This window comes from Neopsephotus bourkii, unplaced genomic scaffold (genome assembly GCF_033783945.1).
Source record: "Neopsephotus bourkii isolate Nb327-2 ecotype Australia unplaced genomic scaffold, CSIRO-AGI_Nbou_v1 NB_1479, whole genome shotgun sequence".
Taxonomy (NCBI): domain Eukaryota; kingdom Metazoa; phylum Chordata; class Aves; order Psittaciformes; family Psittacidae; genus Neopsephotus; species Neopsephotus bourkii.
Window position 1 is genome coordinate 54,877 of NW_026901955.1, and position 15,194 is coordinate 70,070.

General features: G+C 48.6%; 2 protein-coding genes across 6 annotated transcripts in view; one reads left to right on the forward strand and one right to left on the reverse strand.

Moving 5' to 3' along the window:
• On the forward strand, nt 1–5,041 carry TCHP (trichoplein keratin filament binding). The gene is made up of 11 exons (XM_061369224.1): nt 1–444; nt 567–623; nt 782–850; nt 1,650–1,823; nt 2,009–2,121; nt 2,297–2,363; nt 2,613–2,785; nt 3,181–3,262; nt 3,476–3,661; nt 3,755–3,898; nt 4,116–5,041. Exons 1-11 carry the CDS (start codon nt 16–18, stop codon nt 4,146–4,148), a joined length of 1,527 nt encoding a protein of 508 aa, XP_061225208.1. The 5' UTR covers nt 1–15; the 3' UTR covers nt 4,149–5,041.
• Nucleotides 4,939–15,194, reverse strand: part of GIT2 (GIT ArfGAP 2) — a 25,280-nt gene continuing 15,024 nt past the window's right edge. For 3 of the 5 annotated variants that reach the window (XM_061369217.1, XM_061369220.1, XM_061369218.1), the window contains 5 exons: nt 14,958–15,047; nt 12,158–12,240; nt 11,872–12,054; nt 7,929–7,992; nt 4,939–7,443 (listed from right to left, as the gene is read on the reverse strand). In XM_061369217.1, the coding sequence (XP_061225201.1) occupies nt 7,231–7,443; nt 7,929–7,992; nt 11,872–12,054; nt 12,158–12,240; nt 14,958–15,047 (633 nt within the window). In that variant the 3' untranslated portion in view covers nt 4,939–7,230. The remainder of the gene's footprint in view (nt 7,444–7,928; nt 7,993–11,871; nt 12,055–12,157; nt 12,241–14,957; nt 15,048–15,194) is intronic. The other 2 variants (XM_061369221.1, XM_061369219.1) reach the window with 1 other exon arrangement.

Sequence of the window (15,194 nt, forward strand, 5' to 3'; positions counted from 1 at the left end):
CGCTGTTGGCGGGCGATGGCGCTGTGGGGCCGGGTGTCGGCGGTGGAGCGCTGGGCGGCCGGGCGGGAACGGGAGGCCCGGAGCCGGCAGCAGTGGGAGCGCACCAGCCGCTCCTTCGCGCAGGCCGCCGTGTGCTGCTCGCTGCAGGCCCGGTGGAGCGAGCCCCGCTCCACCCCGCGCAGGTACGGGCCGGGTGCGGGGGGCAGGCCGGGCCGGGCCGCGGGCGGTGTCGGCGGGCGCTCCGGTGACACGCGGGGCTGTGGTGGCAGCGCGGCGGCGGAGCTGCGGGACGCGGAGGAGGCGGCGGCGAGGCTGGAGCAGCGGCGGGCGCGGCTGAGGCGGCTGCTGGGAGAAGAGCAGGAGGCGCTGGCGGCGGAGCTGCGGCGGGGCCGCGGGGCCGAGCGCGCCGGGGCGCGGCAGCGGAGAGAGGAGCGGCGGAGGGAGGTGAGCGGGGCTCGCTGCTCGGCGGGACTGGCTGGGGACTGCGGTGCCCCCCGTTAGCGGCTGCTTTGGGAGGGTCTGGAACTCTCCGGTGCCCTCACACGATCCAACTTTCCTGTTGGCAGGTCGCTGAGCAGCTGCTGTACGAGCACTGGAAGAAGAACAACGCGGAGCTCCGGGAGGTGACGTGGTTTCTTTTTAGTCCCCACTGTCTTGGAGTTATTAAATCAGTTTTTAACTTGGCGGTCATCGTAGGGCCCCAAGAGCTGGGCAGATGCTGGTGGTGATCCCAGCAGAGCCTCTGGCACTAATGGTGATGCCGCATCTGCTGTCTTCCCAGGTGGAGTCAGACCTGCACAAGAAACATGTGGTAGAGGCTTGGGGGGATCAGGTGCAGCAGAAATCCAAGGTAGGCAGGGGGAGAGCCCTGGTGTTACTGGTCACACGGGTGGGCTCCCAAAATGGTGAGCATGTGGAGGTGTGGCACCATGTGCCTTCTGAGCCCACTGGCACACAGCTTGCCTTCCTATACGGACACGGCTCACCTGTGGAAGGGACAGGACTTGGCTGCTTGCTCGCCTTCTCACACCAGTGTTGAACCAAATTGTGACTGAGGTCACCACACTTGTCCCCTTAGTGATGGGGAGTTACTGTGCTGCAGACCAGGAGCTGCTGTCAGAAAAGATGCTTTTAATGAAGAGCCATCACTGATGTACTCATTGTAATGAGTAGACCATCCATCCTCTAGATAATTCAGTGCTACCTGCTGAGTGCTCTGATGCAGGATTCAGTGTGGTGCTCCTTTCATCAACAGTGAGCCAGGGCAAAGGTGCAGGAGCACAGTAGTTGAATGTGCACACACTACATCTGGGAATACAGTGATTTTAATGCGAAAGAATCATAAGGGTCTTCAAATGAAGATTTCAGAGTTAACTACAATAATCTAGGCTGTAAAAGGAAAAACTGAGTGTATTTGTGAGACCACCCGTGCTTGGCATCAGGCCCATGCAGGGTCCTGCAAAGGATGTGTACAAACTGACAAACCTTTCCGTCAGCAGACAGTTCTGCTCTCTGTGCTCATTCCTAGCGTATTTTGTTCCATATTTTCCCAGTACAAGTCGCTTGCAGGATTTGCTTTGTGGATTTCCTGAGCCAGAGGCTGTTTCTTTACTTTAGCCTAAATCCATGTTTTCCTTTGGCTTGGAAAGAGAGAAGCAACTGAGCTTGAAGAGAAAAAGCGTTATGAAAACGAGTATGAAACGGCGCGAAGGGAAGCGCTGGAAAGAATGAGACGGGAGGAAGAGAAGCGGCGGCAGGAGGGGAAGAAGCATGCAGAGATGTTGCTGCAGCAAATAGAAGAACTGAAGTTACAGGAGAGAGAGGTAAGCCTTAATTCCTCCTCAAGTGAGCCACTGAGCACACATTAAATGAATGTGGAATAGTTCCTGCAGTGAGCATTTTGACTGCTGCAGGGCAGCAGGATGGGGTACAAACTTGGTACGAACACTCTCTCTGGGCTGTCCTAGCTCTCAGATATACTTTCTTGGTTGGTTTTTAATCCTTTTAGGCAACAAAGCTGAAAAGGGAACAAGAGAATTTATTAAAGCAGCAGTGGGAGCTGGAGAGCTTGGAAGAAGGAAGGAAACAAATGGAAGAGCACAGGAAGAAGAGAGAGCTTGGGTAAGAAGAAAGGGCAAATGCACTGGTGCCATTACTGCTTTTTGTTCATGTTAGCAACAGCAGGTACCTCTGCTGGCTGTAAGTTATGTTATGACAGAAGCACCTTTCTGAGTGCTGGCGTATAAAGCATCAAGCTTTAGAGTCAGATTGAATGTTCTTTGTTTTCCTCTTTCAGTCGCTTTTTGAGGCATCAGTGCAATGCCCAGTTACAGAGACGAGCTCAGCAGATACAAGAGGAGCTGGTAAGAGAAAAGACCCCTTGATTTATGCTTTATAGATACTGTGTGCTGAAAAACTTATTCTTTGTGTTCCATTCATGTGTTTGCCTCTGATGCTCACAGGTATTAGTTAGGAAGCTCCTTCCAGCTCGTGAGCAGGAACTGGAGCAGAAGTATCACAGGGAGTGTCAACACCAGTAATGGTGGAGAGTAGCCCTGCACCCAGGCTGGAAGCCTGCTGGGTAGCTGTTAATCCTGTGGTTTTTCCTCAAGGAGATAGACAGGCAAATCCTATCAGCCCTCCTCGAGAAAGAAGATGAGGAGCAGCGCCGCCAGTCAGCGCGACGGGAACGGGCTGTGGCAGATGCTGCCTGGATGAAACGTGTCATTGAGGAGCAGCTCCAGTTAGAAAAAGAGAGGGAAGCAGAGCTGCAGACTATTTTCAGGTGAGTCTGCCCATCTCTGAATGTCATCTGAAGAGATCCTGTGCCAAGTGGTGTAACCAGTGCAGACAGCATCTCCTCTGCTGACAGGACAGCGTGCGCTGCCATCAAGTTCCAGTTGCAGGTTTTGTTGTGGAGGGAAGACTTGTAAGAGCTTCAGCTGTAACTGCCCCAGCTTTGACAGCTATGCCCTTACCTACCTGTCCCCCATGGGAAATAACATCCCTGTTAAGAGGAAGCCTCCCTCCCAAAGCCCTTCTGTGCCCAGGAATTCCTGCTGCAGGCCAGCATTTGCTGTACCTCTAAAGCAGAGGGTAGCTTGTCTATGCCCATAGAGTATATAGGGGTCTTCTTAACTGTAAGTAATAACCTCAGAGAGAATTCTTCCTCTGTTTTAGAGAAGAAGCTAGAAAGATGTGGGAGAAGAGGGAAGAAGAATGGCAAAGAGAGAAGGCAGCCAGAGATCGCCTGATGAATGAGGTGAGGATCTTTTTGGATGAGGTCTCTCCTGGTTCCAGCTGTAACCCTCCACCCTCCAGCAGGCCTCAACCATCACTACCCAGGGCAGAGGTCTTCTGCTTGTCTGACTCATTGTCTTGGAACTGCCTAACCATCTGCCCTGAGATTTCCCCAGTTCTGCTTCTAAAGCTGTCTTTTTGTTGACCGACCTCCCTTAATCCTCATTTCACAAAGGTCCTCGCAGGCAGACAGCGCCAGATCCAGGAGAAGATGGAGTTAAACAGACGAGCCCAAGAAGAGTCCATAAGGTATCGAGAGCAGCTGATCAAAGAACTTGAAGAGGCCAAAGAGCTAACTCGTCGAGAGAAGGAGCAGGAGAAGGAACTGAAGACAGCACGGAGGCAGGAGCTGGAGGCGCAGGTGCTGTGTGCACCCCAGAAGCACTCCCAGTTGCTGAAGGTGCCCAGTCTGTGTCTGTTCTCAGTGTAACCACCCTGTTTTCTCTGTGCCCAGCTGACAGAACGGCGCTTGCAAGAGCAGGAGGAGCAACAGCACCAGAGAGAGGAGGAAGAGGAGGAGAGATCAGCCCAGCAGCGCTGCCAGGAACTGGTGCAGCAGGAGGCCAAGCGCATGGCAGAGCAGGGCTATCGCCCCAGGGTAGGTAGCAGAGCTGTGAGGCAGCCCTGACACACGGGTGATAGCCTCAGACACAATCCTCACTGCCCCTTAGTTATCACATGGCACCAGGGCAGAACACTGGGCCTGTTCCTTCCCTGGTACTATTTCTAACACCAGTCTCCCTCCTTTGCACCTGTGCAGAATGTGAACTCTAGAGCCCATCAAGTAGTTACTGTCTTTGTTTTGACCCCATTAGCTCTACAGTTACCCCAAAACAGCGTGGACCTGAGGATTCTTGTCCTTTGCACCTGAGGAACGGGCACCAAATGTGGCTGCAAACTACAGAAAGAAAACTTGGAAGAATCAAGGAACTCCTGAAACTGTGGGGGTTTTGGAATAGCCTACAGTGACAGTGAGACTCAAGTTAGGGGATTTCTGAAACTGTTTAGCCGTGGCCTTGCTAAAGAGCCAATTTCGACTGGCATTGAGAAGGTGGAGGTGTGAGCATCCTCAGGACTGAACTGCTTCAGGAGCTATGACCATGTATTTCAGCAGGTGCTACACTGGGGCAACACAGCAAATAAAGAGGCCCTCTGGATCTGAAGAGTGAAAGGATCCAGCCTTCCCATAGGATGGGAACTGCAAATCACTGTTTGGAGTCAGCTCATAATGTGTGCTGCAGATCAGCAAGATAGCCAGCGCTGCAGCTGTAATCCATAACATGTTCCTCTCCAGATGACACCAAGGACTCCATTAAATGTTGGTTTTCACTTCTTTCACAATAACTTCAACCTGAACAAACTGCTTGTTTCTTTACATGAGCCAACTCCTGCAACAGTAGGAGAGGGTTTAGTTGATTATTGCACTCGATTCCTTCCTTTTATCATTGGTGACTGTGCTTGAAATTGGTCCTTCAGCTGGTGTGGCCTGGTCAGGTCCTGTCCAGTGCATGAGGAGCTGTAGAGGGCCCTGTCACAGACAAGCATCATCACAGCCCTGCAGGCGCAACTCTGCTGGAGACACCTTTTCCAAGATCTTGTTACAGAGCCATCAGTCAAATAACCCCAAATAAACACTGAAAGAGTTTTAACTTTTTATAGTAATGCTGTAAACAAAAGATTAAGTCAAAATATTGTACAGACGAATGACACTGATAAATACAAGGTTTGGAAAAAAGGCAAATTCTTTACTTTCCTACGCAGCATTTTGTAAAGAAAGAGCAGAGTTTGGTTAGAGGGGGAAAAGGGGAGATCTAGTCATAAACGACACAACCACCCTTGTTATTTGAGGTGTTATAAATCTGAGGCCCAGTGCTGTGTGACCATAACCCACCCGGAACAAAGGTTTGTTCAGAGGCAGGGAAGTGACCAGAAATGGTGTTTAAGTGATAGAACAGGAAATCAGTTATGGGTTGACCATGATTTTACAGCTAAAGTTAGCGCTAAATGCTTGGGTTTAAGAAACCTAGAGCTGGCATAGCAAGAACAAGGGCTTGCAGCTCAAAGTGTCCATCTGGTTTGGTACAGAAGCAAACAGCTGATAGATTACAACATAACTCAGTGCTTCCCTGGCCTGGAAATCAGGCAAGAGACCTTAAAAGCACACAGCAGTGGCCTGAGAGGCTTCAAGAACCACCTCTTGCCTGGCAATGGTGTCAAGTTAAAGAAAAGATGATCACTGTATTTAACTGCCAGTAGTATAATTCTGAAGCAGGTTTTACAGACACCTTTTGTGGTTCTAATCCCATTCCTGGGAGGTTAAAGACACTTCTGGTATTCAGAAGAGCAGAAAGGAAGTAAAATACCCCACACTGGAGAAGATGAATTTACTGGGTTGTCATCAACTCTCCATTCCTTCCCTCCCTTCACCTTGCACTGCGTTAAGAAAGGAGCTAATTGCAACAGGAATCCAACAGTGTTGGGGCACTAAGTGTTCAGATAAAATACAAACACACTCGAGAAGGAACCAACCTCTCAACTTGTTTCCCACCAGAAGGCCTGTAGGGATGCATGGTTTGGGTAGACCCTGTACTGCAGCCTGGCTATGGAACAGCATTTCTGACCCAAAGGGGTCTGTGAAAACTCTGAACATTCACAGCTCCCCAGCCCCGCTGCCACCTCAGCTCCTTGGCAGTGACAACTGGGACAGTTCCCAATGGGACACAGCAGAGAGAAAATCACTGATATCTCCCCCATCCATGGAATTTAGACTCCCCAAAACCCTCTTAATTGTTGAAATTATGGACTGACAGATTCTGGAAGCTTTGTGAACTGTGATGAATGAAAACCCCAAAACACACCGTGACATTTGTGACCCCACTGCCTTTCCAACACGCAGCCCACCCGGGTCACTCCATACATAGCTCCTAAAATGTTAAAAGATTTGCATAAAACTTGCTGGATAGAAGAGCTCTTTTCACATTTGGCTATGCTGAGGTACAGCGGTTCTGTGCTATGGCAGATAGAGCTGCTTTGCACTGGCACTCTTCTAACTTCCTTTCTTTTTCAATGAGTACAGAGATCTTTAGTGAAAATGCATCTTGAGTCACTGAGAGATGCTGCTGCCAACCAGAGGGTGCTTGAAGCTGACAATAAAACTGTGGGAAACTGAAGAATCTATTATTAAATCAGAAACAAAGGATAATATTTTAACCACTAATGCCCTAAAGTAACATCAAACACATATATTAATGGCATAGTGACAACTAAAAGAAAGAACTACTAAGTTTCAAATTCCTTCCAAAAAACAGATAAAGTGACAAAGACCTCGTATAGTTACACGTCATAAGCTTGGATGCCCACAACTACTCCTTGTTGTAGCAGACTAAAGAACGTATTATTGCACAACAGTTGATATGGGAACAGATACTACTCGGCTCATACTCCTCCATCGGGACGGCAGCCGGTTACGGTCCTGGAGCCTTCAGAGCCTCTTTTGCTGCAGGGTTCTCAGTCAGCACCATCAGGACATGTGCAGCTCCAGGACAGAGAGCCCCAGGGGCAGGATGTGGCCCGCTGGTGCACGTGGTGACTCCAGTGGGAGTTTTGCAAAGTGCTATCTGAAAGCAGAACGTGGCCCCCAAGGAAACATCTAGCGAGAGCTTGAGACAACGCTGGTACGTTGTATTGGCTCGACAGCTATTTGCAACATGCTATTACCTGTAACTAAACTGGCAACACAGGCACAGAATAAGGCAGTGGGTTAAATTAATCATAAAATCGTTAGAAAACATGCAAAAATAATACTGAGGGTTTCTTAAAATAAAAAAAGTTTCTTGCCCCATTAGTTCTTCCTCATAAAAATCCGAGCAGTTCCACACCTATGTTTGCAATCCAACCTTTACAAAACAGGACTAAAAAGCCAAGTGTGACTCAGTTGTTGTTCTCTTTGGTTGTGATGGTGACCAGCTGCTTGGCTGCCTTGGCAATGTCGTAGGCGCACTGGATGACCTGCTGCGTGACCAGCTGGATGTCGGTGCCGGGGCATGTCTCCACGGGAAGTGTCTTTTTGCACTCGGATTGGAGTCTGTAGGCACTAGATGTCAGCAGGCGCAAGGAAGTCCTGACCAGCTCAGATCTGGGTTTCTGGGAAAGGAAAATAGAAGCTGAACTCGACAGAACACCAAAATCCTATCAGGATTGCTTTAATTAGGTGGTAGTGGCTCACAAGTGATCTGTAACATGGGACTTGTGCTGCTTCCCACACAAGCTGCTCCGCACTGTAGGAGATGCTACAGACCGTCGCTGTAGGAATAGGGGTGGATGAAACAAGTTCCTGGAATTTCTCCTCTCATCTCAGGGGTATTTCAAACTGCTGCCAGGCAGCACACAGGGAATACTGCTTCATGCTCTTATTTAGGAAGTTACTCACTCTAGTGCCTGTTTACTGCTACCCAGCCCACTTCCTGGCTGACGCTGGGGCACAGAGTGTACAGGACACCCAGCTCAGCAGTGTTAAGATTTTCCCTGCAGCTTTAGGAGCAGGTAAGACTTCACAAAACTTAAGTCATGGAGATTTCACTCCCTCAATTTGCTGTGAATCACAAAAATCAATGCTGGATGGTACTTACTTTTGGGAACAAGGCTGCCATTTCCGTTACTGCCACATGTATCCTCTCGGAGCACGGTATATAACTGCGAGAAGATGGATAGTGTTACTCATCATGTAAAGACTCCCCTTTCCTCCTCAATCCCACTGCTCAGTGGCTATGATTACAAAAACTGAGTAACAAAACATATATATTCCACAAGTATCTCTGCAGGCTGCAGTGAGGGCGATGGAAGCAGCTAGTGCAGCACACAGCACAGTGACTCTTGGTGTGTCCTCAGCACTGCCCTGCACACTTCAGCACACACTTGTGTAGAGCACCACAACTTCAGAGAAAAGCAAGAACTTAACCAGTGGTATGGAACTGTTTCTGAAGTTTTCATTATTCTTTGATCAAAGTTTGTTTGAAGGCATGACTGTTCACAGACATTATACCAAATGTTCTCAGAAAAGGTCTCAGTTTGTTTGTAGCTATGGGATTGGGCCCATGAATATTAACTGCACATTAAAGCACCAAATGGTTTCCAAACCTCCCCCTGCTCAACCATCCCCATCATCCAGAAAACTGCTCAGCTCCTGTTCAGCACATGCACGAGGATGTTCTAGTGTGAGGTGTGGGAGTGTGGCCAAGCAAACCCATCCACGTCAGCCAGGCACAAAGTGAAGTAAGATTCTGCAGCTTGAAAACATTTACACAAAATCTGATGATGCAGAGGTTTGGGAGAAAAAAGCAACTTGTTTTCCTCAGTGCAGGTGATCAAAAGGAGATAAAATACCCCAAACCACTCTATGTGGGATCTGAGTGAGTTTAACTTGCTGCCACCTGAGGGAAATCCCTATCCATTTGTTTTGAAAGAGCTTTTCCTCCATAAGGCAAGAGACTGCAAAACAAAGAACTGAAAGAAAAGCTTTTAAACTGTTAATGATCCAAGAGCTGAAATTACCCAGTAATCTTGCGGAGAATAATCAAAGACCCCAAAGGTGTTGCAATTTATTTTAGTTTCAGAGTTGAATTATGGTCATCCAAACTCTTACACATAATTCAACAGCCAAATGTTGGTGCGTACAGAACTGCCTTGGGTACCCCTCTGAAGCAATGGGGTTTTCCTGCTCTTCTTTTCCATCTGTAACTTGAAGTAGAAGCCTTAAAAACCCTACTTTATACTCAAAACCTATTCAAAAGCCATCAGTTCTGAGCCCCTCCAAGCCATCTTTGTTCAAAACAGATCTTACATCTTCACCACAAGCTGCTATGAAGCTCTGTGTTAGTATGGCCTGTCAGAAATGCCATTTCAGACATCTCATTTTTATACTTCAAAGACTCAGTTATAGCATTAAGTTCATTAACATTGTTCACGCTCAAGCAAGAGCATCTCAAAAAGTCTCAAAGCAACAGCATTCAAGAATATTCAGCATCTGTAGATTATGGTAGATTATTGCCCTTTCAAGCACAGAAAACCCCAAACCCAAACCAGCACCCCCCAGTCATTATTTGTGCTTCATCCTGCAACACCAAGGATGCCAAAACAGGTTACTTGCAAATGCACTGAGAAAGAAGCAACACACCGGGGTCATTTTGGCAATGCAGGAAAACTGCTGTCAAAAGGAGTATTTCCATATGTCCCAAATCACGAGTTCTTCCAAATAAACTACAAGCAGAGAAAAGTCTTCCAAATTCACTGGAATTCCCGTTCTGCTCTTGGGTTAATGATCAGTTTGCTCCCCGCAAGCACTGCCCAGCACGATACCTCATACATAAGCCAGTTTGGTGATTAAACCATTTGCTAAAAGGGCAAAGAAGGCCCCAGTCAACACATGAAGGAGAGAGACCAAGATTAACCATAGGCATTTCACAGCATGTTCTCCAGGTCAGCTGCAGAGCTGGTGGTGTGCCTGAGGAACCACTTTAGATAGTCTAAACCCTCCCTGTAAGCTCAGGAAATAAGCCAACACGTTTGTGGAGTTTACACACATTTGGAGGTGTCCTACAGGACCTTGTCCCAAGCCCCTCTCCAGGTTTCCTGCAGCCCCTTTAGGCACTGGAGCTGCTCTAAGGTCTCCCCTTCAGGAGCCTTCTCTTCTCCAGGCTGCGCCAGCCCAGCTCTCTCAGCCTGGCTCCAGAGCAGAGCTGCTCCAGCCCTCGCAGCATCCCCATGGCCTCCTCTGGACTCACTCCAGCAGCCCCACATCCCTCTTGTGTTGGGGACCCCAGAGCTGACCACTACCATCCAAAGCACTTCATGCATGGCCTTCAATGACCCCTGTGCAGCTGGTGTGTGAGGGAAAGAGGCAGCAGAGAGCAAGAGAAAGGACACTGTGCCTGGGAGGCAGGGGCAGAGGCTGGAGCACCAGGAGGCAGGACGGGGCTGCTGGATGTTCAGGGGCGCTCTCCCAGCACAGCCAAGGCCGTGCCTGAGGCTGCGCACAGTCCAAGTGCTCTTGAGTGGTCTGCTTGAGTCAGTGCAGGGAATAGAGAGGAAAACAGGGAGGAAAGGAAGGAATTTGTTTCATTAACAGGTGATAGTCTTGCATCACTTTATTACTCTCTGATAATCTATTTGGTGTGTGATTTTTATCTACAGTGTTCCCAGTACTAGCTTGGAAGATGCACTGCTACATCCCTATGGGTTTGACTTTGATAAGGAAGCGATCCCCTCTGCAAGGGGAGGATGGTAGAACAAGCCTGCTCCATGTCCTGCATGTCCTCAGCCCTCTGAGACAAAGCCAGGGGACAGGCGCACACAGAACAGCAGCTTCACAGCTGATGTTCTGCAGGATTACACTCATTTTGGTGCTGGCAAACAGCCCGCTCCACGGGTGGTACAGGAGAGAAACCAAAAAGAAGGGAACAGGTTGCTAAAAGTTTATGTATTTAAAAGTGTTGTTTCAATGACTTTGGACAAAAAAAAAAAAAAGAATAGAATTCCAATCCTGTAAACTGGGATCTCCATAAACCCCAAACTCAATTAAAACTCCTCTCACTGTTGCTCCTCTGAGAGAAACAAGCAGCAAGGGACTGCAGTGGAAAAGGTTACAGCCAAGGGCACAGAGCTCAGCACAAACACGCCAGGATTCGCCATCCAGCGTGAGGAGAGGATTCCAAAAATAGACAAGAACAAAAAGGGAAAAACATGGAGCAGAAGTGGCCCTGCTGCACCTCCCAGGCAGGCGTGAGCCACCAGCCACTTCCCATGGGCAAAGATAGGCACAGAACACCAGAGCTGATTCCTAGTTCTCAGAGCCCAAAGCTGCTCCAGATCCAGGAAGACCTAACTCCTATTTACAGCCTTCCAGAGGAACAGGGCAGGAGCAGCCCCTGAGAAGGTCAAGGGCAGCATCACTTTTACTCACTCCCCATTATCTGGAGAATGAATTGCTCAGTTGGGCCAAAGCTTCCCGAGGGCGCTGGTGCCATGTGCCACCCGACAGAGTCCTGCTGACTTTGCTCCGAGCCTGAACCCCACAGTTCAAACTGCCTTCTCCCAGTGTGTTATCCATACTAATCTTTCAGTAGGAAAGCCAAATTCTCCCTGACTTCAGGATTTTTCCCTGACACGAGACCCAGTGCTGCTGTCACACTTCTGTGGGTGTCCTTGCCTAAGGACACCGAGGTCTGAAGCTCCAAGTTCTCTCCAACATATTTGATTGATATCTAAACCACCATTTCACAGTAGGACCTCACAGGTGCTGTGCTCACCAGCACCCACCAGCTGCAGGCAGGATGGGCAGACAGCACTGCTGGCAGAACCCACTTGCACACAGCAGCACTGACGTTTTGGATGGGATCATGTGCTCCCACTGCCAGTCACCCATCCTTACTCACCCTGCAGCCTACATGCATTGTAGGGGCGAATTCAGCATCTCCAGTGTTAGCATGGGGTGTGGTGACCACCCACACCAAAACATGCAATGAACTGTCTTGCTTTTCCCTCAAACTCCAGAGCTTTGTCTCCCTCACCCCTTACCTGTCATGCTTGTTCTCCTGCGCCGCCCGCAGCAGCTCCTGGATGTTCTTAGTGATCTGCTCAGTCTTCCGAATCACATCTTCCGTACTGGGCAAACTGGAGCTGGGAGCTGTGTCTGTGTCTTCAGGGATGGATCCCTCCCCCTGCCAGATGATGCTCCTCTGCCGGCCCTTCCTGCCCGACCTGCAAAGGACCACGCAGAGGTGAGCCCTGGTGTCAAGGCAGTGTGGGGCTGTGCCAGTAGCACTGCATCACCGCAGCATCAGCTCTGCACCGTGGCACCTACCCTGTCTCCTCCAGCTCCAGGGGGGTGGGGGGGTTGTCGTAGTCACCCTCGGACACACTGCTTTGCTTCTCCAGCTTGGAGGCCTGCAGTGAATACAGACTTGGTTTGGTGTTTGGTTAAGAAAGATGAGCCCCATGCTGTGCCAGCTCCATGACTCTGCTATAGCCCCTGTGCCTGGGAATGCCAAGACCCACTGCAGATTGGAGGCTGAAAGGGGAGTGCAAGACCAAAACAGGGAGAATTGAGACCCACTGCAGATTGGAGGCAGCTTGGCACATCCCCATCCCTCAGCCAGGCCCCAGCATCAACCCACATCCACCTACTCCTGTCTTAAAAACTGCAAAGCTCATTTCCAGTGCACCACATCTGCCTCACCCCACACACAAGCAGCCTCTGCATCGGCTGCCTTGGTCACACACACTGCTCAGTAACAGGGTCCTCCACAATCCCACTGAAGAACCAGCCTTGGAGCTTTACAGAAACTCTGACATCAACGTGAGGGAATCTCAAGTGTTCAATGAACAGCCATTAGCATCCCTCATCCACTTAGGAAGTAATACTTCTACCTCTAGGACAGGCCAAAAATGTGACCAGGAATTGGTTTTCATTGGCTGAGATCCAGTACTCGTGTTAAGCACTCATCCAATATTGAAACCAGCAGTTCTTAACTCTGAAGCACCTGGAGTGTGAACACTTTCCTATTTCCCATCCATTTTAAAGCTACTCTGCGTAGAAGGAAAGAACAAACACTTCCCTGAATGCTCACCTCTCAGGCTAGTGGAGATCAACTGTAACGTGACACATTTTGAAGACACAGAACTATTACATGTCAAATCTGACCTTTCCCTTCTCCCAGCCAGAGAACACCACAGTCAGTGGCAAAGCTCTACACAGAAACACAACTGACAGCAATGAATGACAAGAATCAGTAACAGGGTATAGAATCAGAGCACAACAAAACCAAATAAAACCTGTGCAGGTTTCTGGTACCACCCAGTCCTGGTCTCAACTGCAGCCAAACCCAGATTTGTACCTGACCAAGCAGGATATCCCTTGGAAGTGTTATCATCCAGCCCTACTCACAAATCTGATGCTTTCTCAACTGAGATGTCCAAATGCTGTACAGTCAAAACAGGAATTTAACAGGCAGGGTCTGTGTCCTGGCAGGAAGAGCCCAAAACCCACAGGCTTGATTTTTGAAAAGTTTAGGATGATGTAGTAAAATCTGATGGGAGACTGCAACACTTGCCCAAGAAACAGAAGGAGACCATGCTGATTTCCTCATTGGAGCCACACAGAAAGAGCAGAGCAAAAAGAGAGAACTTTTCTTGAAAGAGCTTCTCAAATTCAGGTAAGTCTCACAAAGAAATGCAAACACCTCCCTTAAGTTTACTCTTGGAAAGTCTTCTTCTAATACAAAACTAAGCAAAGCCTAAATCTTGAACACAAGACAACAAAACAGGTATAAGCTACTCATCATTTTCTAAGAAAGGAGACACAAACATCTAAACCCAGCTCAAAAGACCTTGTATATTTGCTTCAAAGTCAGAGTTTTACCAAAGAGACCTTGAAATGTGTTCCACTCATCCTGATGGTGAAGGTACTTCTGGCAAGCAGTGCAAGCTCAGGCCGAACAGCAGCACAAGACCATGGGCTGTTTGTCTTCAGCACTCACCAGCGTGTGCCATGTTAAGCTGTACCTGCTCGGGGTCTGGCACTTCAGTCACAGCCCCTTCTCAACTGAAGATGTTATTCTAGAGCTGCACATGCAAAGTGCTTTCCCTTTCTCTTGAACGTGTGACTTGCAATGAGTTCAAGGACCTCAAAACAGCCTGAGAAGAAGGTGTGATGGACAGACTAGTTTATCGAACTGCTGGCCTTGCTAAACATGACCTTCTGCACGGGGGCATTTCTAGCAGATTAATTTAAGTAAGACTTGATTTAAGTGTTGCACTACAAAAAAAAAAGAACAGTTTAAAAGATGGATGAGGCTTCTTCACATAACTAACAGCTCATCTGAGGCCTCAGCAAAGGCAATGTCTTTGAATAACGTCAGCTTACAGGATGCATTTAACGCTTCTTGGTAACACTGCAATTTATTCTTAGAATCAGCACTATAGCTAACAAAACCCCTAAGAACAAAGTTCTGTAGATCCAAAGGAACACCAATATAAACTTCCTCTACAAACTCCCAGTGTCTTTAATCTGCCCTAAAGGAGTCTTGCTAATATCAGTTCCTGTACCCACTCAGTCTCTCATCTGTGAAGGGCAGCAAAAGGCTCACTGACCCCACAGTGTCTCAGTGGGTGACAGAAATGGCTGTTTGGAGGCTTAAGGAACCCACTTCAAACGAACTAATGAACATCTGTAAGATCAACAGTCAATCAGGACCAGTCTGGATTGATGCAAACTGGCAGCCCCCAGAGAAAGCAGGTTTAAAGGCAGGGCCCAGCAAGCTTCAGAGGCCGCATGCAGTGCGTTTAGTCAGGAGGAAGAGTTACACATTGGCTTATGAAAGAGCAGGGAAAATCTGCCAAATTACTTTCCAAACAGCAACTGAGTTCTCTTCTGACTGTTTTCAGTGTTATGCAGCTGAAGAAGTGATCTGGAGTGACTGTGCATGATGTTAAAGCTGTTGAAGTTAGAGAGAGGCAAGTATCCACAGCGTGTGGCAGAAGAGAGGAATGCAACACTGCTCCATGCAAGCAGTCAGCATAAAAGTGGAAAAGACAGAGGCAGAAATGCTCTGGGGAGATGGCCACCTCCTCCAGGGAAAGGACCAATTGGGAAGGTACTTAACCCTTCGTGTGCTTTCATCCCTTGACCAGGAAAGCGTGGAGGGGAAGGAAGGTAGAGATGAAGAGGAGGTCACAAACGCACTCCTCCCGATCTAAAAATGGGAAAGAGAAAACAACTCGGGAAAACCAAACCAAAACACAAATAAATTCTTAACTGAAATCGAGGCAACACCATGGCGATGACAAAGCAAGAATGATTTTCAGGATTTGGCTAAGCCCTAGAGGATTTAGCTCTTTCA

Bases quoted from the DNA above. Each gene is read 5' to 3' on its own strand.
- TCHP (XM_061369224.1), top strand. From the start codon at position 16: ATGGCGCTGTGGGGCCGGGTGTCGGCGGTGGAGCGCTGGGCGGCCGGG. The intron at 851-1,649 runs GTAGGCAGGGGG...TGGCTTGGAAAG, and splicing joins AGGTGCAGCAGAAATCCAAG to AGAGAAGCAACTGAGCTTGA. The intron at 2,786-3,180 runs GTGAGTCTGCCC...CCTCTGTTTTAG, and splicing joins GAGCTGCAGACTATTTTCAG to AGAAGAAGCTAGAAAGATGT.